General features: G+C 45.3%; 1 protein-coding gene across 2 annotated transcripts in view; it reads left to right on the top strand.

Moving 5' to 3' along the window:
- Positions 1 to 21,768, top strand: part of SLC5A1 (solute carrier family 5 member 1) — a 59,083-nt gene that overhangs the window by 16,842 nt on the left and 20,473 nt on the right. For both annotated transcript variants that reach the window (XM_036276587.1, XM_036276586.1), the window contains exons 3-5: positions 11,067 to 11,171; positions 12,020 to 12,079; positions 13,477 to 13,581. In XM_036276587.1, the coding sequence (XP_036132480.1) occupies positions 11,067 to 11,171; positions 12,020 to 12,079; positions 13,477 to 13,581 (270 nt within the window). The remainder of the gene's footprint in view (positions 1 to 11,066; positions 11,172 to 12,019; positions 12,080 to 13,476; positions 13,582 to 21,768) is intronic.

Here is a 21,768-nt window from a genome sequence, read left to right as displayed (position 1 = left end):
TTCTAAAAAAATCAATAAAAACATAGGAAGGGAATAAAAAATGTTAATTCAGAGTAAAGACCAGTTTCCCAGAGAAAAGGGAGGAATCTGATTTAAAAAAATTTTTTTTTTATCCTCACCCAAGGATATTTTTCCATTTGTCTTCAGATAGAGTGTGAGGGAGAGAGCGAGAGAAACATCGATGTGAGAGAGACACATCAACTGGCTGCCTCCCGTACAACTCCGACCAGGGCTGGGGATGAAGCGCAACAGAGGTATGTGCTCTTGACCAGAATCGAACCTGAGACTCTTTGGTCCGTGGGCAGACACTCTAACTACTGAGCCAAACTGGCCAGAGCAGGAGGAATCTGAAAACACCCATGATGCAGACATGCATACGCTGTTCCTGAGTTCTCAGTGAGAGGCTTAGGGGTCTGACTCCACTGTGCCTCTTCACGGAGGTTCAGAGGATGCCTGGGAAGGATGAAAGTCAACATGGTCCTTTGACCTCCCTTAGATGTCCGTCATATTGGGCTCTTAAGACCATGTAAAAATCATGTCACTGATTTGGTCCTCAGTTTTCTCAACTGTAAAATTAAGATGAAAACAGTACCTACCTCACAGGCTGTTGTGAGATTGAAATAAGATAAAGTGAAGGAAGGGCCTGGCCCCCCACTTTGCTCCAAGGAGGCTCTGTAATAGTCATCTTCTTTCCCTTTCTTAGAAGGGAAGACAGGAGCTGGGAGCAGCAGTCATTTCCAGAGCTCTGGACATCCTGGGTACTACATGGCCCATGAACAGAGAAAGCAGTTTCCTGAAATTAGCTGAGTGCATTTGCCATCTGAACTGGGAAGCTCTTGCTCCCTCTGAGAAAATGACCACTCTGACTCTCAGGAAATTCAGGGTCATTCCGTCAAAACATGGGCTGTGTAGAAGCATCACCAGTGTTTCTTCAGCATCACTTACATATGTGGGGCAAAACTTTCTTAGAAGTGTCTCATTTTGTCACTTCATTTAAGCCCGGGAATGCCCTTGTGAAGTAGGTTAAGAAGGATTCTTATCCTGGATTTATAGTGGAGGAAACTGAGGGTCAAGGCAGTAAAGTGATTGGCTCACAGTCGCATAATTTGCTCTGGTAGAATCAAGATTAAACCAGGTCAGAAGCCTTTCAGTGTACTTCAAAGGAGGAGAAAAAGAGGGTTGTCCTATACTTAACTATACTTTCAAGTGTGATACAGGGTGCTTTTTTCAAATTCCGTGGCAGCCTCTGATTGCTAAGCTACGAAGACACACGCAGCTGTTGTCCATTGACTTAGGCAATACTTTTTTTTTACTTTAAATAATTTTCATTTTTTAATTACAGTTGACATACAATATTGTATTAGTTTCAGGTGTACAACCCAGTGATTAGACATTATACAACTTACTAAGTGATCATCCCAATAAATATTGCATCCATCTGACAAATTGTATAGTTATTACAATATTATTGACTATTCCTGTTGCTGTACTTTACATCCCCATGACTTCTGTAACTACCAATTTGTACCTCTTAATCCCTTCACCCTTTTCACCCATTCCCCTGGCTGCCCTCCCACAACTGTTTAAATGTTCTTTGTACCTATGAGTCTGTTTCTATTTTGTTTATTTGTTTATTTTGTTTTTTAGATTCAATTGTTGATAGATACGTATTTATTGCCATTTTATTAGTCATCTTTCTCCTCCTCCTCCTCCTTCTTCAAGAAGACTCTTTAACATTTCATGTAATACTGATTTGGTGGTGATGAATTTCTTTGTCTCTTTCATTTCTGGGAAGCTCTTTATATGTCCTTGGATTCTAAATGATAGCTTTGCCAGGTAGAGTACTTTTGATTGTAGGTCCTTGCTTTTCATCCCTTTGAACGTTTCTTGCCAATTCCTTCTGGCCTGCGAAGTTTCTGTTGAGAAATCAGCTGACAGTCTTATGGGAGCCTCTTTGTAGGTAACTACTTTTTTTCTTGATGCTTTTAAGATTATCTTTTTGTCTTTAACCTTTGGCATTTTAATTATGATGTGTCTTGGTGTGGGTCTCTTTGGGTTCATCTTTTTGGAACTCTGTGCTTCCTGGAATTGTATGTTTATTTCCTTCACTAGGTTAAGTAAGCTCTCCATCATTATTTTTTTTACATAGATTTTCAATTCCTTGCTCTCTCTCTTCTCCTTCTGGCACTATCATTATGTGAATGTTGGTATGCTTGAAGTTGTCCCAGAGGCTCCTTATACTATCCTCATTTTTTGGATTCATTTGCTTTTTTGCTGTTCTGATTGAGTTTCTTTTTCCTTATTTTCCAAATCTTTGATTTGATCCTCTGCTTCCACTGTTGATTCCCTGTAATGTATTCTTCATTTCAGTTAATGTATTATTCATTTCTGACTGGTTCTTTTTTATGGTTTCTGGTTCTATTTTTATGTTTCCTATCTCTTTGTTGACGTTCTCACTAAGTTCAACTACTCTTCCCCTAAGTTCATTGAGCATTCATATAACTAGTGTTTTGAACTCTGCATCTAGTAGATTGTTTGTCTCCATTTTGTTTAGGTATTTTTCTAGAATTTTGTTCTGTTCTTTCATTTGGGACATGTTTCTTGGTCTCCTTATTTTGTCAGCCTCCCTGTGTTTGTTCCTATGTGGTAGGTAGAACTGCTATGTCTTCTGGGCTTGTTAGAGTGACCCTATATAATAGGTGTCTTGTGGGGTTCAGTGGCACAGCCTTCCTGTTCACCCAAGCTGGGCATTCCAGGTGCACTCCACACCATGCTGACCCCCATGTGGGCTGTGTACATCCTCTTGTTGTAGTTGAGCTGTGATTGCTATTAGCATGTCAGTGAGAGAGATTTACCACCCAGGCCCATTGGTTGCAAGGACTGGCTGCAACCACTGTGGAGGATAAGCTGTGCGAGGGCCCACTCCATGGAGCAGGACTTACTTCATTGGGGCTCTGGTGCCTGCTGAGTCTACTTCTTGAATGTGTAACTTGTGGAGGTGGTTGGGTGGTGCTTCGGAAGTGGTCTGAAGCTGTCTACTGAGTGCACTGGCCCTGGGGCCTCCTGGGAGGTGCAGACCAAGTTCAGCTGCCGTGACTTAGGCAATTCTTGACTTCTGGGTTAGTAGTCCTCAGTGTACACATGCGCGATTACTTTCCTGAGGGTATGGATATAAAAATAAAATTACTGCATGCTCTTTATTTATTAATTTTTTGGGTTAATCCTCACCCAAGAATATTTTTCCATTAATTTTTAGATAGAGTGGAAGGGAGAGAGGGAGGGAGAAAAAAGAAACATCTATATGAGTGAGATAATAGATTGATTGCCTCCGCATGACCCCAAACTGGGGTATATACCTTTGACTGGGAATTGAACCCGTGACCCTTGGCCTCTGGGCTGATTATCCAACCACTGAGTCAAACAGGCCAGAGCAACACATACTCTTGAATTACTTTCTTCCTGGGCTATTGTTTTGTTTTCATTTGAAAATGAAGGGTTGACCTTAATCATTTCCAAGATAATTCTAACATCAGATTCTGGGCTAAGATGTCTATTTTATATTTTCTGTTGCACAAGACAAACTTTTAGTTAGTGTTCAGTGACATTTTCATATCTTTTCTAACCCCCCCCCCCCAACAAACAGATAACTTTCCTGCATGTTTTATGCTCAGGCCTCAGGCTGTGTAAGTGAATCTGAGACAGTTCTGGGATTGTTGCCCTTTATTTTTAAAAGTTTAAAAAAATTGTGTTCTGATTAGATAATTATACAAACTCATTGTGGGAAAATGGTAGCATGAGTGCCATGGTAACAGACCTTTATTTATTTATTTGAGAGAGAGGGGGAGAGAGAGAGAGAGAGAGAGAGAGAGAGAGAGAGAGAGAGAGAGAGAGAAACATCAATTTGGTCCACTTGTTTATGCATTCATTGGTTGATTCTTGTATGTGCCGTGACTGGAGATCAAACCCACAACCTTGGTGTATCGGGACAATACTCTAACCAACTGAGCTACCTGGCTAGGACAGTAACAGACCTTTAAAACTCTGGAGATTAAGTAGGGCGCTTTGGAGAGAGAGCCTCTTTCACCTCAAACATTTTGTCCCCCACGTCCTAGCCTCCCAATTTTGTAGTCATTATGCTCCTGTTCTGTAAGAGAAGTCAAAAAAAGTTTAAAGAGGGAGCAGCAACCTCCTCTTTAATCCTCTCCTCCTAATCCCCTCCCCTCCCCAGCATTGTTGTCTACGCCCGTTGGTTATACATATGTTCATATAAGCTCTTTGGTTTATGTCATCCCTCCCCCTCCTCTGAGGTTTGTCAGTCTGAACTGTACTTCTTTCTATGTCTCTGGGTCTATTTTGTTCATCAGCTTATTTTTTTTATTATAGTCCACAAATAAGTGAGATTGGCTTATTTTGCTTAGCATAATACTCTCCAGGTCCCACCACGTCGTCTCAAAGGATAAGAGATCTCTCTTTCTTACAGCTGCATAGTGTTCCGTTGTGTATATGTACCACAGCTTTTTTATCCACTCATCTACTGATGGACACTTGGGCTGTTTCCAGATCTTACCAATTATAAATAGTGCTGCTATGAACATAGGGGTACATGTATACTTTCTGATTGGTGTTTCAGTCTTAGATATATTCTAGTAGGTCAAATGGAAGTTCAATTTTTAACTTTTTGAGGTAACACCATAGTGTTTTCCATAGCGGCTGCACCAGTCTGCATTCCCACCAGCAGTGTACTAGAGTCCCCTTTTCTCCACACCCTCGCCAACACTTGTTATTTGATGATTTGTTGATGGCGGCCATTCTGACAGGTGTGAAGTGATACCTCATTGTTGTTTTAATTTGCATCTTTCTGATGATTAGTGAAGTTGAGCATTTTTTCATATGTCTCTTGGCCATTTGTATGTCCTGTTTGGAGAGGTGTATATTTAGGTCTTCTGCCCATTTTTTTTTTTTTCCTTACCCAAGGACACTTTTGCATTTATCTTGAGATAGAGCAGGAGGGAGAGGGGGGTGAGAGAGAGAGAAACATCGATGTGAGAGAGACACATCGAGTGGTTGCCACCCACACGACCCCAACCGGGGCCAGAGACAAACTGCAATTGAGGTACGTGCCCCTAGAGGGAACTGAACCCGGGACTCTCCGGTCTGCAGGCCGACGTTCTAACTGCTGAGCCAAACTGGCCAGGGCTTCAGCCCATTTTTAAATTGGGTTCCTTGTCTTCCTTTTGTTGAGTTGTATGAGTACTCTATGTATTTTGGAAATTAACCCCTTATCTCAAGTATCGTTGGCAATTGTGCTCTCCCGTATAGTGGGTTCCCTTTCCATTTTGATGGTTGTTTCTTTTGCTGTGCAGAAGCTTTTTAGTTTAATGTAGTCCCATGTATTAATTTTTCCCTTTTTTTATTTTGCATTAGGCATTGTATCACTGAAAATGCTGCTGCATATGATGTCTGTAATTTTGTTGCCTACATTTTCTTCTAGGATTTTTATGGATTCACAAGTCATATTTAAGTCTTTCATTCATTTTGAGTTTATTCTTGTGTATGGTGTAAATTGGGGTCTAGTTTTATTTATTTATTTTTTGCATGTAGCTGTCCAATTTTCCCAACACCATTTATTAAAGAGGCCATCTTTACTTCGTTGTATGCTCTTGTCACCTTTGTCAAATATTAGTAGAGCATAATGTCTTGGGTCAATTTCTGGGTTCTCTGTTCTGTTCCATTGATCTATATGTCTGGAACAGTAACTTTCAATGCAGTCTAGGCCAGCTTCTCAAACTTTATCGTGCACAAGAATCACCTGGAGAGCCGATGACTGAATTAGTAGGTCTGGGATGGGGGCTGAGGACGTGCAGGTCTCATAAGCTCCCAGGTGAAGCTGATGCCTGCAGAACACTCTGTGAGTAGCTTTGGTTCAGAGCCCATTTCTAGGGCTCAGTTAAGCACTGAAGGGGTGATCATTACATAGACTAATGCCTGCCTTTGGTTCCAGAGGTAGTTGCAGTCTCTGCTACCTTCTAGATTCTGACATTAGTTGGTAAGAGAAATGAACTGGTCAGCCGTTTTCCGTGGTGGTTTAAATAGCTTTCCCTTCAGAGATGCTCATAAGGAAACATCAGATTTGTGCCAAACCCTGGAACAACTGAACTGAAAAACCTTTCAGTGATAGAGTCACTGTATTGTTAAGGCCAAGTTAGCGTTATCGAGTCTAAATGGCAACGAGAGGAAATCTGTTCTTGGTAAACGGTCCAATAATTTAGAGGTAAATTCTCTGACAGTGATGGGAATGAGAGGGCCCGGCTTAGTCCTCACCACTGCCAAGGCCCCATGGCTGAGCAGGCGGGTTTAAAAGAGGATGCGAAGTCACTTGATGCTAAAACCAGATGGGAAGTCAAGAAGGGCAGCCTGCTCCATGTCTGGAGTGGTCCATTTGGGTCTGAGGCCCACTTGGGGACAGCTGGGACTGAGGGAAAGCAGAGAGCAACAAGGATGGTGAGATCTAAGTCCATGGACAGTGAGGAGCAGACGCATTAGAACAGGAAGAGGGTTTGAGGGTGGGTACGACCCCTGTCCTCACGTATTGGAAGGACTAGCTTGTGGAGGAGAGATTTAACTTGTTCTGTATCACTCCAGAGGACACAGGAAGGACTAATTGGCAAATTTCAGCTCAAGGTAAAGATGGACATTTTAACCATTGGAGTTGTTCCATTATGGATTCAGTTGCCTTTTAAGGTGTGGGGTTCTCTGTCTCTAGAGGTATGCATCCAGAAGCTGATCATCACTTTGGGGGGAGTTTGCAGAGGGGATTCAAGCTGTGACATCTGTGGGTCCATCCAACTCTGGAAGATTCTATGCTTCTATAATTTCTCCACATGTTTCCTTTCCTGCCAACTTTCTAATATAAGAAATGGATGCAGTGAAACGTGATTGTGAATTCCCCAATGTCAAAGGAAAACAGTCTTTTTGCCTTTTGTGATGTGACAGTATGTTATTCCCCAGTTACCATGCTATCAAACCTGTCGGGTTTGGTTAGACCCAGCTCATCTTGCATCGAGATGGCAAAACAATCTTAATACTTGTAATGGTTTCTTGACCCCCATAGGGGATGAGGAAGGCTTGGAAAGAAGTTAGAAGCAAGGTCAAGCTGGGGAAATTTTAGATCAAGTCTACAATCCTGTGCTCAGAAGGAATGTGGGAGGAAATTATAAAGAAGAACACGTCACTGGGTGACTCCCTGGATGGGGCATGATTTCATATGGACACGAACGGGGGTGAGGACTGAACAGGGAGAGTGTTTGGGACATCAGAGTGATGACAGCATTGTTGATGAGCCCCAGCGAGAAGAAGGGCAGCGAAAACCTGGCGTGGGAGTGTAGACGATAATGCAATGGTGTCTGTATTAGCTTGCACCGGCTGCCATAAGACGATATCCCAGACTGGATGGCCTAAACAACAGAAATGTCTATATTTTTTACAGTTCTGGAGGCTATACATCCAAGATGTGGGTTTCTGGTGAGACCTCTCTTCCTGGCTTGTAGACATCTGCCGTCTCTCTGGGTACTCACATGGCTGCTTCTCTCACATGACCTGTCCTATGAGATTAGAGACTCACCTATGACTTAATTCAACCCTAATTACCTCCCTAGAGACCCTATCTCCAAATACAGTCACAGTGGAGATTAGAACTCCCATGTATAAACTTTTGGGGAACATAATTCAGACCATAATAGTGTTCATTGTAGTTTTTGTAAATTGCCTTTGAGGGTGAAGTGGTTGTCCTCTTGAAGGATAGAAAGTATTGAGGGCCAGCTGAGTGACAGTCATTACTTATTCATGCTCTTATTTGGCTCCTGGACAACCCGGTCATGAGAGAAGACTGAAGCTTGCAGACGTTATGATCACCCAGATAGTAAGGTCAAGAAAGTGTCCAAACCCTAATTTATAAGGCAATGCTACCGTATCACGGAGGGGACTTTTGCTAAAACCTTGCTGAATTTCTAGGGAGTTTGCCTTTAAACTTGGAGCTGCCAAGAAGGCCACTTGGGAAGTGTGTGGGAAGGCCTCTGAATAGGAATGTGACCTGATCAAAGTTGTGCTTTGGGGAGGTAACTGGCTATGTGGATGGGGGTCACTAGAGATCATCTAGAAGCCTATTGCTATGGTCCTGTTGAGAGACACGACAGTCAGCAAGGGCGATATAAAAAGCGCTCATTCCCATGACATTGTGGGGGCAGGGCCAGGTTTCGGTAAGCGACTGAGTGCAGGCCATGGGCAAAGGGAGGAGTGGAGGATGAGGCCGAGGTGAGCACGTGGGAGAACAGCAGTGTCCCTGACAGAAGTGAACTGAATCTGAGCCCAGTTCATCTGGTACCCCCAAAGCTTTCCTGGCCCCCATTCCATCCGTTGGTGAGGTGGTACCTCAAGAAAGCCTGCAACTGCTTAGAGTCCAATGTATCCCTTTGGGGGGATGTTGGAGAGGACTTGAACTTAGGTTAATCTAATGCAGTTAATCATTACTGGTAATTATGCCCTTAATAGTACATTAGGCTTAATAATTTATCAAGGGAGAGATGATAAATGAAAAGATAATGGGTCAGGACAGGCAGGCTGTGTGCATAAGGGAATTTTGATTAAAGGTGGACTGTTATCCCCATCAAGCTTTGAGGAGAAAAAGATGGATCTCTAAATAGCCTGCTTTCTTCCCAGTTTCTCCTACTTCTCCTCCTCCTCTTCCTCCTCCTCCTCCTTTTCTTCCTTCCTTCCCTCCTTCTCTTCCTTCTTTTTCTTCGAACACACAAAGCATTTTAACGTTTTGCAGTCTGGGCCAGTAGAACTTCTCACACCCCGAGAATTCCACTTACAGGCAGAGGCAATAGTAATTTAACTTCTTTTGCAAACTTTGCAGGGCCTATTCTTTTAAAAGGAAAGCAGGCCTACAGTGTGCAACACACTTTAAAGTACAGACGGCCCAAAATTAAAACTCTTAAGTGGCAATAATCAAAGTACCCAGTTTCCCTTTAATGGATGGTGTCTACCCAGTTATTCAAGTCCCGGATCAGGAAGTTACCCTTGATTCCTCTTCCCATCATTTTCCACATTTGATGCATCAACAGGCCCCTCAACTTTGTTTCTAAAACAGACCCTAATTTTTACGATTGTCTTTGTCTCTACTGCTACCACTGAAGACCAAATCCGTGTCCAGATGTGACAGTGGACTCCTGCATGATTTCTCTCTTCTCCCTTGTCCCCAACACTACACTTTCCACACGCTTGAGAGCAAAATAAAAGCAAATTGGATTCTGTCCCTACCCTGCTTAAAACCCGCCAGTGGCTTCCCATCACTCTTGCAATAAAATCTGCATTTCCTATCCTGGCTTGCTAGGACCTGTGGGATGCATCCCCACCCAGCTCTCCAGCCTCGTCTCATACCACCCTCCTCCTTGCCCACCACGCTCCAGCCACTCTGACCTTCGTCCTGCCTCTCAGCCGTGATGACCTTCCCACTCTGGGGTCTTGGCTTTGCTGGAATGCTTTCCCTCTGATCTCAGAATGGTTGACTGCGTTTATCATTCTGATCCCAGCTTAGAGGTCAACCCCCACAGAGGGAACTTGCTCCACCCTTCAGTGGAAAACAGTCTTCCTATCACACCTTCTCTATCTTCTTCACAGCGCTTACCAATCTCTGATTTTTTTTTTTTTTGGTTTATTTATTTATGTTTTCTCTGTTAGAATATAAGCTTATGGAGAGGAGGGGTTTTGCCTGTGGTCCTCATAGCCAATCCCGAATGTCCAGAACAGTTCTTGGCACGTTGAGCAAATGCTAAATTAATATTTGTTGAGTGAATGAATGAATGAATGAATGAATGAATGAAGGCCCTTATTCCATTATCTCCTCATGATTTCAGAGACCTTCTTTCAGCTGAGCCTTCAGGGATCTCCCTCTCCTCTGACGTGGCCCTAAGTACCCACTGCCTTATGTTGGGCGCAGGGTCTGGTACAGTTAGGATAGCTTTTTGGACTGATCTGTCTGTGTTTTGGGGAATATGTGTTTTGTTCCAGATTTGGACCCTCTTAGGGACAGACAAAGAACTACAAGCCTCCTCCCATTTGCTTAGCAAGGATGAGGATAATTATACTAGTTTGGTATTTATTAAATACTGCTATCCCCTTTCCCCCTGGGTATTAAGGGACTCTGAACTTCCTGGAGTTCTCCTGGGTCTCTGATGCGGGTGAGTTGATGGCACAGTATTGTGACTGGTCACGGCAGGATTCCTACCTTGTTTCACGGGGTATTTTCCCCTTCCAGGTTTTCACTCTCGGATATTTAATATATATTCTTCCAATCTGTCTTTTGACCTGTGTACTGAGACATAGGAGACATATTGAAAAAATGCACTGTTTTGTGCATGTGTCTGTGGGGTCTCTGGGATCTTTGTAAAAATAAAAATATATCAATTTAGAGAAGTATTATTATTATTAATATCACCTGTTGTTACTTGGGAGTGCATGGAATCACAGGATTTGACAGCTAGGAGTCACTTGGAAAACAGGCTCTGACTCTCTTCTCTGACAGGTTATGGGACTGAGGCCAAGAGGCTTCCTTTCAAATGGTTCCTTTACCAAACTGTCCCCATTGACTGAGAGCCTATGTTGGTCAAGGTCCCAAGTCAGGGGTGCTGGGGGGCACAGGGATGACTGGTATAGGCCCTGCTCCCGAGCACAATCTCTCGGGAGACTTCTAGGGGAGGCCTGGGGGCTGCGGCTTCCCATGTCTTCTTCGCCATTGCGCTCTGGGCTCACCAAGGACTCACAGACCATCTGATTTGGGGAAACAGCCTACTGTCACTTCCTTAGTCCTGTCCTTTTCCTCTTCACGGTCCTCACAACCACCTCCAGAACCAGCAGCCCTGACAGACTCCTGCACAGTCAAGTTCCTGGCCTGGCTCTGCTCTTTCCCGTCCTTCTCTTGGCTGACATGTCTCTTCTCTCCGAGGCTCACCCCCGAGTGTCCTGATGGAGCATGGAGTCCTCACCCTACTTTATCTTTGTGTTTCCAGATCGGAGCTTCTCTCTTCGCCAGTAACATCGGAAGTGGCCACTTTGTGGGGCTGGCCGGGACAGGAGCAGCTGCAGGCATTGCCACCGGGGGCTTTGAGTGGAATGTGAGTACCCTCAGAGACCCAGTCCTGGTGCTGGAAGGGGCTGAGCAGTCCGCCAGTTCAATCTTTGCTCAGAGGTGGGTGCTGTAGACGTCAGAGAACCTCTCCCGGCCACCCTGAGGTGCAGATGGAGGAGGAGCCCAGTTTCAGGAGCCCCAGGGTCCCACCTCCCTTCCATCAGAATAGCATGAGAAAACCACCCATACGATGGCAATAGTGTTCCTGTTTCCTCTTAAAAAGCCAAACACTACATAATGAACAAAATAAACTGATGAACAAAATAGATCCAGAGACATGGAAGTAGGGAACAGATGGACAAACCTCAGAGGGAAGGGATTGGAGGGTGGGAAGAGACAAACCAAAGAACTTATATGTGTATATGCATAACCAATGGACACAGACAACACACGGTGAAGCAAAGGCAGGGCGGAAGCAGGGAGGAGTGTGTCAATGGGGGAAAAAAGGAGGGACACCTGTAATACTTTCAACAATAAAGATTGAAAAAAAAAAAAAAAAGAAAAAAAAAAAGGCCAAGCACTCCGCTACCCTTTCAGCCATATTGGAGGTTTGGAAATGCTTACCACCAGATTTCCATGGTTATTATTATTAATTTTTTTAAAAGATCTCTAAATGGTATTTTACTCCTGGTAAACCAGGAAAGGAAAAGGAAGTTGTGCTGTCACTGGGCAGTCACCAAAGGTCCTCTCCACTGTTGCTCAACTGCCCTTCCCATCGGCCAGTCAGGCAGCAAGGCCCCTCCAGCCCGAAGAGAAACCGCGGGGTGATTGGTTCTGTAGTAGTTGGGGGGCCCCAGGCAGCATGATCTGACTCCATTTCTTTTTTGGTTTTAGGCCCTGATTTTGGTGGTTGTGCTGGGCTGGGTGTTTGTCCCTATTTACATTAAGGCTGGGGTAAGTAACTGTTATTCCATCTACTGCACATGCATGTGTACACACACAGACACACACACACACACACACATGAGCTTGGTCCTCTTGGAAGGCAGAGGAGACTTCAGGATAAATGGCAGAGAAAGCCTGTGTCTTGGCTTTCTTCCCCAGGCTATCAGGTTCCTGATTTCTCTTAGGGACATGAATTAGACCCCCTAAGCCACAATGTGTCCCTCTAGGAAGTCCTCCTAAGCAGCCTCACTGCATTCAGAGCCCTCTGAAGCATCCTGCCCTCTAGGGCTGGGTGTTTACGAGGCACTGTGCGCCTCTGCCCCTGGAAGGGGGGCAGCATGAACAAAGGCTCATACTTCCCCTTCACTTATAGACATCTGCAGGTTTGTTCTCTGAGCAGGCCGTGGTACTCAGCTATCAAATTCATGCTCCTACTCTTGGAGAAAGCCCTCTGACATTTTACCTAAGGCAGCGTAGTGTCATCTCTTTAGTGAACTGTGATGAGTACCTGCTATGTGTGCGTCTATGGACAGCAATAGGGAAGAAACACAGGGCAGTCTGTGCACCTTCTAGAGGCTGTTGGTGACAGGTGTCTGATCCCAGGAGAGAGCAGGCCCAGGGTTAGGGGAACAAGACAGAGCGTGGTTGGAATTTGCAGAAAGAATCTAGGAGAACAGTTGAGCAGGCCCGCAGCCACAATCCTTGTTAAGGCCTGTGTGCAGAGCAGGGTGAAGCACACACACCCAGCTGGCCACCTTGTTTGATGCACTGAAAAGATGCTACTGTTGTCATGATGTCTTGTCACGGCAGGTGCTTTGTGTAGAAATTATCTATCTATCTATATCTATCTATCTATCTATCTATCTATCTATCTATCTATCTATCTATCTATCTATCTATCTATCTATCTATCTATCTATCTATCTATCTATCTATCTATCTATCTATCTATCTATCTATCTATCTATCTATCTATCTATCTATCTATCATCTATCTATCTATCTATCTATCTATCTATCTATCTATCATCTATCTATCTGTCTATTATCTATCTATCTATCTATCTATCTATCTATCTATCATCTATCTATCTCTTTCTCCCCTCCTCCTCCAGGGCAAAGATCTGCCTCCTTCGTTGTGTGCAGTCACCTATTCATTAAAACATGTGTTTATCAGGCACCTTCTAAGTCCTGGGATAATACGCAGTTCCCTCTGCAGTAAGGCACGTGGGACTGAAACGAGCAAATGGCCGGAGGACAGCCTTTGGCCACATCACAGACTTCTCTGACCAACAAGGTTGAAGCCTTGATCGCATCTCTGCCACCACGGTGGATGCCACTGTTCTGCCTGCTCTGGGCCTTCTGGCCGCTCTGGCTGGCAGTGACCTCCCTTACACCCCACGCAGGTGGTGACGATGCCGGAGTACCTGAGGAAGCGATTTGGCGGCAAGCGCATCCAGATATACCTCTCCATCCTGTCCCTGTTGCTCTACATTTTCACCAAGATTTCGGTGAGTCCACTGCCCGGCGAGGCTGGGCACTGGCTGTCTCAGAACCTGCCACTCTCGCCCCTCAGCACATGCTGGCCCGCCACGGGGCAGCGCTGTATGTGTCCGTGAACTCAGTCCCTGAAGCCGTCTTGCTCCTTAGGGTGAAGTCCTATTTCATGCATCGAGGGGCCAACACACGGAACTCCTTATCCGCCACTGTGGGGAAGGTCGAAAATGTAACAGGTTCAAGAAGTTCCGTGAAAGCTGTTCTCTATAGAAAACTGGAAGGGAGTTAGGGAGGTCGGAGGGCTGACCCCAGACTTGGATGTAGCCGTGGCCTTTGTGCCCTCTCAGGGTCAGAAGCTGGCTCCAGGTGACGTTTCTCAGGCACTTGAACATGAACAGTCAGCTCTTGAAGGGACGTCAGAGAGTCTCCCTTTTTCTTTGTGGATGAAGAAATGAAAACCCTGGGGATGGAAGGTACTTACTCAGGACCCTGAATCAGGAACAGAACCCAGACCTCTGACTCCAGATCCCTGTCCTCTTCTCTCCACAAGATTTCTTATATTTGCTTGAGATCAGCTCCCTGAGACTTTAGTCACTAACCCTCTAGGGCAGTGGTTCTCAACCTTCCTAACGCCGTGACCCTTTAATACAGTTCCTCATGTTGTGGTGACCCCAACCGTAAAATTATTTTTGTTGCTACTTCATAACTGTAATTTTGCTACTGTTATGTCTTAGGTGACCCCTGTGAAAGGGTCGTTTGACCCCCAAAGGGGTCGCGACCCACAGGTTGAGAACCGCTGCTCTAGGGAATTTTCTACTCGCCCTGAACTCAACCACTGGGGCTGGTGCCCATATCATTCACCCTGTCTCCCTGCCAACCTGGAGCTGCAGGCCCCCGTGTGCACGGCTGAGATTCCCCAGGGACTGGCTGGCCATGGGCGTGTACTTAAGAACCGCCCAGGGCTTGTATCTCTTCTTCCCTTCGCATCTCCTTCCTTAAAATTGTGTGAGTCAGCTTCTTCTGATGGTGAAACAAAACCGCTGAAGTTCTGAGGTAGCCCCGTGATAGCCCAAACGATGATGGGAAGAGAAAAAAGTTTGCTTATAGGTTTTGCCTGGCCTTTGTTTGTTTTTAATCCCCAAGGTGATTGTCAGTCTCATAAAGGTTAAAACAACAGTGAAAAGAAAAAACAAGACAACGTGAATGATAAGGGATAACAGAAGGAAAGTAGGACCTTGGTAAGAAAACTGCTGAGGAGACTGTTTGGAGGAAGCATGGGGTTGTGGAGCAGCCTGGGCTCTTGGTCTGCTCCGCTGCTCACCAGCAGGTGACCTGTTGCTTCACCTCTCCAGAGCTCAGTTCCACCTGGCTAAGACGGGGCAACAAGTGCTGTCTTGCCTACCCCACTGAGTGGTGGTGAAGTTCAAATGGATTTATTTGAAAACATGCAGTGTCATTGGAACGATAGATAAGATGATGGTGAACATGAGGACCCTTGCTCCCTGGGTTGCTTCAGCACCTTAGCCTAGCTAGAGAAGAAGGTTATATATTTTGGGTACTAGACCCTTGTCAGATATACATTTTGGATACTAGACCCTTGTCAGATAAATGATTTGCAAATACGCTCTCTCATTCAGTAGGTTGTCTTTTCACTTTCTTGGTAATGTCCTCCAATGCACAGAAAGTTTTAAATCGTGATGAAGTTCAATTTATCTTCTTTTCTTTTGTGGCTGATGCTTTTGTTGTCATTTCTGAGAATCCAGTGCCAAATCCAAGGGCAGAGAGAGAAGGGACATTTTCTGAGATGTCACAGGGCGTGGCTTCAGCTTTCCGCCTTAGCCAGCAGGTACAAAGTGCCCACTGTTCTCAGAGGGGCACAGTGTCACTGGCTATGGCCAGTTTTCCTCTTCTTTATGGTCTTTCTCCATCCAGCACCAAAAGGGAGACTGGACCAATTTAGAGTTTTGTAAAAGCTCTTTCCTGGCTGAATTCTGGGTCAGGTTGAATCTGAATTGAGCCGTCCATTCTTGCTAGGTAGGATGCTGAAAAAAGGTAACTACCAGTGTTCCTATTTTCCTGAATACTTAAAGCTGAGACAACAAATAGTAAGATCTCATTATTTTTTTTGGCCGAGTAATATTCCATTGTGCATATGTACTATATTTTCTTTATCCAATTGTCTGCTGATGGATACTTGGGTTGCTTCCATCTGTTGGCTCTTGTAAATAATGCTGCAATGAACACAGGGGTGCATATATTTTTTTGAATTAGTATTTTGGGTTTCTTAAAATATATGCTCAGAAGTGAACTTGCTGGATCATAAGGCAGTTCTATTTTTAATTTTTTGAGGAATCCCCATACTGTTTTCCACAGTGGCTGCACCAATCTGCATTCCCACCAGCAGTGCACAAGGGTTCCCTTTTCTGTGCAGGTTGTTTGTCTTTTTTACTGGTAAGTTGGAAGAGTTTTAATATATTCTGGGTAGTAGACTCCCATCAGATGTATGATTTGCAAATGTTTTCTCCCGTTCTGTGGTTGCCTTTTCACTTTCTTGATAGTGTCTTTTCATGCACAAAAGTTTTAAATCTCGATGAAGTTCATTTTATATACTTTTACTTTTGTTGCTCATGCTTATGTTGTCATTGAATTCACTGATTCTGTGACACTAAGAAAAAAAAATCCATCGACAAAGCCAAGGTCGTGAAGATTGATGCCTATGTTTGCTCCTTAGAGTTTTGTAGTCTCAGCTCTTCCATTTAGGTCTTTGATCCATTTTGAGTTAATTTTCGTGTATGATGTGAAGTAGGGGTTCAAGTTAACTCTTTTGCATGTGGATATCCAGTTCTACCAGTACCATTTTTTGAACAGACTATCATTTCCCCATTGAACAGTCTTGCATATATGTTTTTTACACAACTTAATGAAAACCTGCGCTCACCTATAGGGCCAACGAGGCTTTGTCTCGCAGCTGGGACTGACACCCAGGACTACTGCTCCCTTCCTGCCCAGCTGCCTGCTTCAAGCGGCTACTCCCCCGATTGGTGTCCTTGTGCCTTCCCTGCCATGTGACGATTCCACCTCCGTCACTTCTCCTTCGCTCTTTCGGGATTAGTTTTTAGTTACACTCCTATTTTGTTAGAGATCAGTGTGCAGAGACTGGGAGGGGTAGAGAAATCAGACTTCCTGAAGGGGTAGGGCAGCCGTATAAGAGGAGAAAAAGAAACGTAAGCAGGGAGGGTGGGGAGGTCACCCTGAACTTGCGGGCAGTTGGTAAGGGAACAGTTCCTGGGTCCAGCTTGTGAGCTGGCACTTGATTAATGGACTCCCGTTCTCGGAGCAAGACTTCTCCAAGTCCACAGTTCAAGCGGGTGAAAGTCTGTTGACTACAGTTGCCATGGAAAGGGCACTTTTTGCCCTCAAAGCTAGTAGAGGAGTAGTCATATAAATACATGAAGTGCCCAACCTCACTCCCTGCCTTCCCAATCACCTCACCTATTGCTCAGGTTACTGATTAAACCTCCCTGGACATGGGAGCTCCCAGGTAGCGGGGGCAGCCTCCCTCAGCTCAGGTCCTGATAGAGCTCATCCCCCAGCAGTCAGCTGTGTTTTTTTGAATTCTGCTTTTAAATAGTGCTTGGTGTAGGATGCTCCCTGTCTGTGTGGTTTCTGGGGCTCCTATCACAGGCCTTCCCTAGTGTCCCACCTCCTCTGCCTGCTTCTCGGAGCCAACAGCCCCTTGAATAGCGCACAGGAAGGATGGCAGCTGACTTTTATTCAGTGCCAGTCTCTACTTATTCTCTAATTAGGGGCCTGACTTATGGAAGTTCTCGTAAGAGTATTGCACGGATAGGGATTTTAATTTTATTTTCCATTTTCTGGAAGAGAAATTGAGTCTCAGAGAAGTTAGGTAATTTGTCCCAAATCACGCAGCTGGTATATGGCAAAGCCAGGATCGAATCTCCGTCTCTAGCCCCAAAATCTGTGTCCTCTGCTCATTTCTGCTCTGTGCTTGGATGGAATGAAGGCAGAGGATGACAGAATAGGGTGGATCATCTAGTCCTATGTCCTCTGCTTTTATTTTACAGATAGGGAAACTGAGGTCCAGTTGGGGAAGGGACGTTGTGGGGTTAAACTGTAGCAGTACTGGGATGAGAAGCAGAGTCCCTGAAACAAAATCCAAACCTTTTGACATCATGTAACCCCCCCCCCACACTGCCTTCTAAGTCTTTCAGTCTTTTAGTACTGAGTGGGTCAACATTCCAGACTTTGGGAAAAATGAATGTAGCCGGCTGGATGACCTTACAACATAAATGAGTTTCTGAGAGTGGGGTTTGAGCAGACCGTGGGGGAGAGAACAGCAGCTGTATACTGGGCCAATGAAGGACCTGAAGGAGGGACATTTAGGCTCTGGGGAAGGGAAGAGGGGGCCAGACAGTGAGGCTTTGCTTTTATAAAGTTGGCTGGCTTTAGGCTCACCGTGGGTCACAGAGCATGAACACTTTACAAGGATACACTGATGTCAAATGTGCCTTCCAGGCACTCACATTAAGAGGCACACGAGTTTGAGGTTCACGGACAAAAGAAAAGAACGGTTAGTTAGCAAAGTAAGGAAGTCAGGTATTTATACTGCACACAAATATTAATCGTGTTTGTTGTGTGTGTGGAGGCATGGGTAATTTGTGACGGGTGAGGAGGGAGGCCATGTCCAGACAGGGCCACCTGGGACCTGCTAGGAAGGCTGGGGAGGATGTAGGGATCCAGTGGGTGTGGAACCGATGGAAGAGAAAACGAAATGTATTTCAGGTGCACGGCCCAGAGGTGCCCCAGGTCACTGAGCAGCGGTGCTGTGGGGTCGTGGCTACGGCTGCGAGCTTGTGGTCACATCCTCTTGGGCTCTGAGGCCCAGACTTGATTATTCCTCCACGTAGTTCTCTGAATTTTATTGGTTCTGTCTGAGCAGTCTGCCCTCTTGAGCTCTGAGACACATTCTGTTCTGTAAAACTTCCCGGCGTCATTTATCTTATTCAAAGGTGCGCAATCTCGTAAGACAAAGTCTCAGATTTTATGAATTCCACGTGATGACCGATGCTCCTGTGTGCGTTTCCTGGGGCTGTTATCACAGATCACGACTGCGGTAAACTTTTACAGCAACTTCACTGTCCGCTTGGATCGCTGGGTGAAAATAAGAGCTTTTGTTTTTGCTTAAGGTTTGAATACTCATCGCTTGGGCCGTTTACTTTCACAAATGGGAAGAGAAATTTGAGCAGCGGGGTTCTCCATCTCAAAAATGATTTTATATTTTTTCTACATATATGTATATCTACAGATCCATAAGGAACAGATTGTGTTTTACAATTTCTGCTCCCTCTACTTTTAAAACTGTAGAAAAGGAATGAAAACAGTATTTAAGAACATCTGGAGGGGAAGCACGCACCGTTCTGTAACTCGGATACGTTTTCGTACTCGGCCTTGCCGGTGTGTGCACAGAGTTGCAGACAACACCCACACATTCCGTGGGCTTCCTCCCTCCTCTTCGCATCAAACTGCCAACTTTTTTCCACGTTTCCACCTTCAGAATGATGATTTTTAGAGGCTGTAGAATATAGTCATTGATCTATTATTTTCAGCAGGTTGTTTAAAAATTCTCTGGCGGACAAAAAGCTCTCGGTGGCGGTCACCACTTGATGGAAGTGGGGCTCCTTTTACTTTTCAATGTGTAACCTTTTGTGCTGTTTATTTTTGGACCATATACATAAACATGATTTTATTTTAAAAGCAAGTAACATTTTTGGATTAAAAAAGACTTTGCGCCCAGCCACTATGGATCAGTGGTTGAGCGTCAACTCATGCACCAAGAGGTCACCAGTTCAATTCCTGGTCAGGGCACATGCCCAGGTTGTGGGCCTGATCCCCAGTGGGGGGCATGCAGGAGGCGGCCAATTGATGTTCTCTCTCATCGATGTTTCTATCTCTCTCTCCGTCTCCCTTCCTCTCTCTCTAAAAATCAATAATAATAATAATAAAAAAGACCTTGCTCTCTGCAGAAAATAATCCAGAAAGGAGAACCCTTACCTTTCAATGTTGTCAGAAGGTCATTGGACTTGGAGACAGAAAATCTGGATTATACCCCTTGAGCACGTCACTGACTTCATTTCTCTCATCTGAAAAATAGAGTCAGTTTACCTTATTTTGAGGACCTAACCAGTGGTTCTCAATCTTCCTAACGCCGTGACCCTTTAATACAGTTCCTCATGTTGTGGTGACCCCAACCATAAAATTATTTTCGTTGCTACTTCATAACTGTAATTTTGCTATAGTTATGTCTTAGGCGACCTCTGTGAAAGGGTTGTTCAACCCCCAAAGGGGTCGCGACCCACAGGTTGAGAATTGCCGAGTCCTAAACATGTGTCTGCGAGCTCTTGGTAAACTGTAAAAGCACCTGGGTACGGAGGAGAAAGTACCCCATGAAGCAGGATAACGTGTAGGCACCTAGAGACCCAAGGACTCATGTCAGAGCACCCAGGCCAACACGAGCTGGGGCGTGGTAACCCCAGGTACTCCTGGTGCTTTCGGGGTCCAAGGGCAGAGAGAATTCCTCGGAAGTTAGGAGTGACTTATGGGAGGAAGAATTTGTCTTAGGTTTTTCCTGTTCAGGAAGGAGTTTTTCTTAGAATTCTTTATCTGCCCTGTTAGCACTAGGAAAAAGAGTACGTGTTCTAAAAACAAGATGTCTCACAAGTATTTGGAGACTCTGTTTATTAGTTCATCTACTGAATCACACTTAACAGCATTCCACTGTAATTCATAAATGGGGCCCTTCACTGGAAATAACTTTATGAGACAATCTGGAGGCATGGACAGGAGGGGAGGGACGGGCATTAGGCTTACTCATCACGATTTCATGCGGCCCCGTGTGCAGACTCAGGGAGAAGTGGCCATTTCACCCTCCGCAGGGCTAAGGTGCAGCTGGGACTCCTCTTTCGGCCGCTGCAGAGGACAGGGTGGAACAGGTCCAGGACCTGGGAAGGAGATGCTTTCCTCAATGGCAGGACGTTCCCACTTCCAGCCACAAAGAGGGTCACAAGCCCCACTCTAAAGATGAGAGCACAGACGTGGAGAGGCGCCGTGTTTCATCCGGTCACTGGGGCCTCCGGTGGCAGCGCTGGGGTTCAAGTCCAGGTCCTGCACTGCCAGCCCTGAGGTTGGGGTGGGTTCTCTTTCTCAGTCACCATGTCTCTCCCTACTCCTGCTCCTGCCTCTTCTCCACCAAGTAGCACAATGACACGAGGTCCCTTGGGGCTAGAGGATCTGTAGGGGACCCAAGGCACGGGGTCCTCAGGAGGTCCTTCTGGGGGAGGAGGTCATGCATCACACAGGCTTGGAGTTGGTGTGAGACAGGCTCTCAGACAACGAAAAGGCAGGAGGTCTGGTTGGTGGGGACCTGAGTCGCCGGAGGGCCCTGAGGAGCTGCAAGAGGGCAGGGAAGGGAAGGTAAAAATAGAGAGGAGGATGCCCTGGGCAGTTTGCTCCATGGTTGGAACATCAGTCTGTGGACCAAAGAGTCACGGGTTAGATTCTGGTCGAGGGCAGGTACCTTGGTTGCAGTTTGGTCCCCGTCCCTGTTCGAGGTGGTGTGGGAGACAACCAATCAATGTGTCTGTCTCACATCCATGTTTCTCTCTCTCTTTCTCCCTCCCTCTCACTCTATCTGAAGATAAATAGAAAACTATCCTCAGGTGAGGATTTAAAAAAAAAGGCTAGAGAGGAGGAACAAGGGTACCATTTCCCAGGGCTTTTAATGGGTGGCCCTGTACATGCCCTGAAATGTATTAGGTTTTATGCAATAAAACATCTTGTCCATTGCATCTAGGGGAAGTCTAGTTTCTTTCCTACCTAGAGATTTGAAAACAGAAGATTCACCTTGATCCATAATCCAGCGGTTTTCAACCTGTGGGTCGCGACCCCTTTGGGGGTCCAATGACCCTTTCACAGGGGTTGCCTAAGACATAACAGTAGCAAAATTACAGTTATGAAATAGCAACAAAAATAATTTTATGGTTGGGGGTCACCACAGCATGAGGGACTGTATTAAAGGGTCACGGCGTTAGGAAGGTTGAGAACCACTGCCTTAATCCTATCATTCCTGGTAGTATTTTGGAGATGCCATGAAAATTCATTTTGTGTGACTCTGGCGCTCTCTA

The sequence above is a fragment of the Molossus molossus genome, unplaced genomic scaffold, assembly GCF_014108415.1.
Source record: "Molossus molossus isolate mMolMol1 unplaced genomic scaffold, mMolMol1.p scaffold_m16_p_22, whole genome shotgun sequence".
NCBI lineage: Eukaryota > Metazoa > Chordata > Mammalia > Chiroptera > Molossidae > Molossus > Molossus molossus.
Note: the sequence above shows the minus strand (reverse complement) of the source record. Positions and strands in the feature narration are given on the sequence as shown.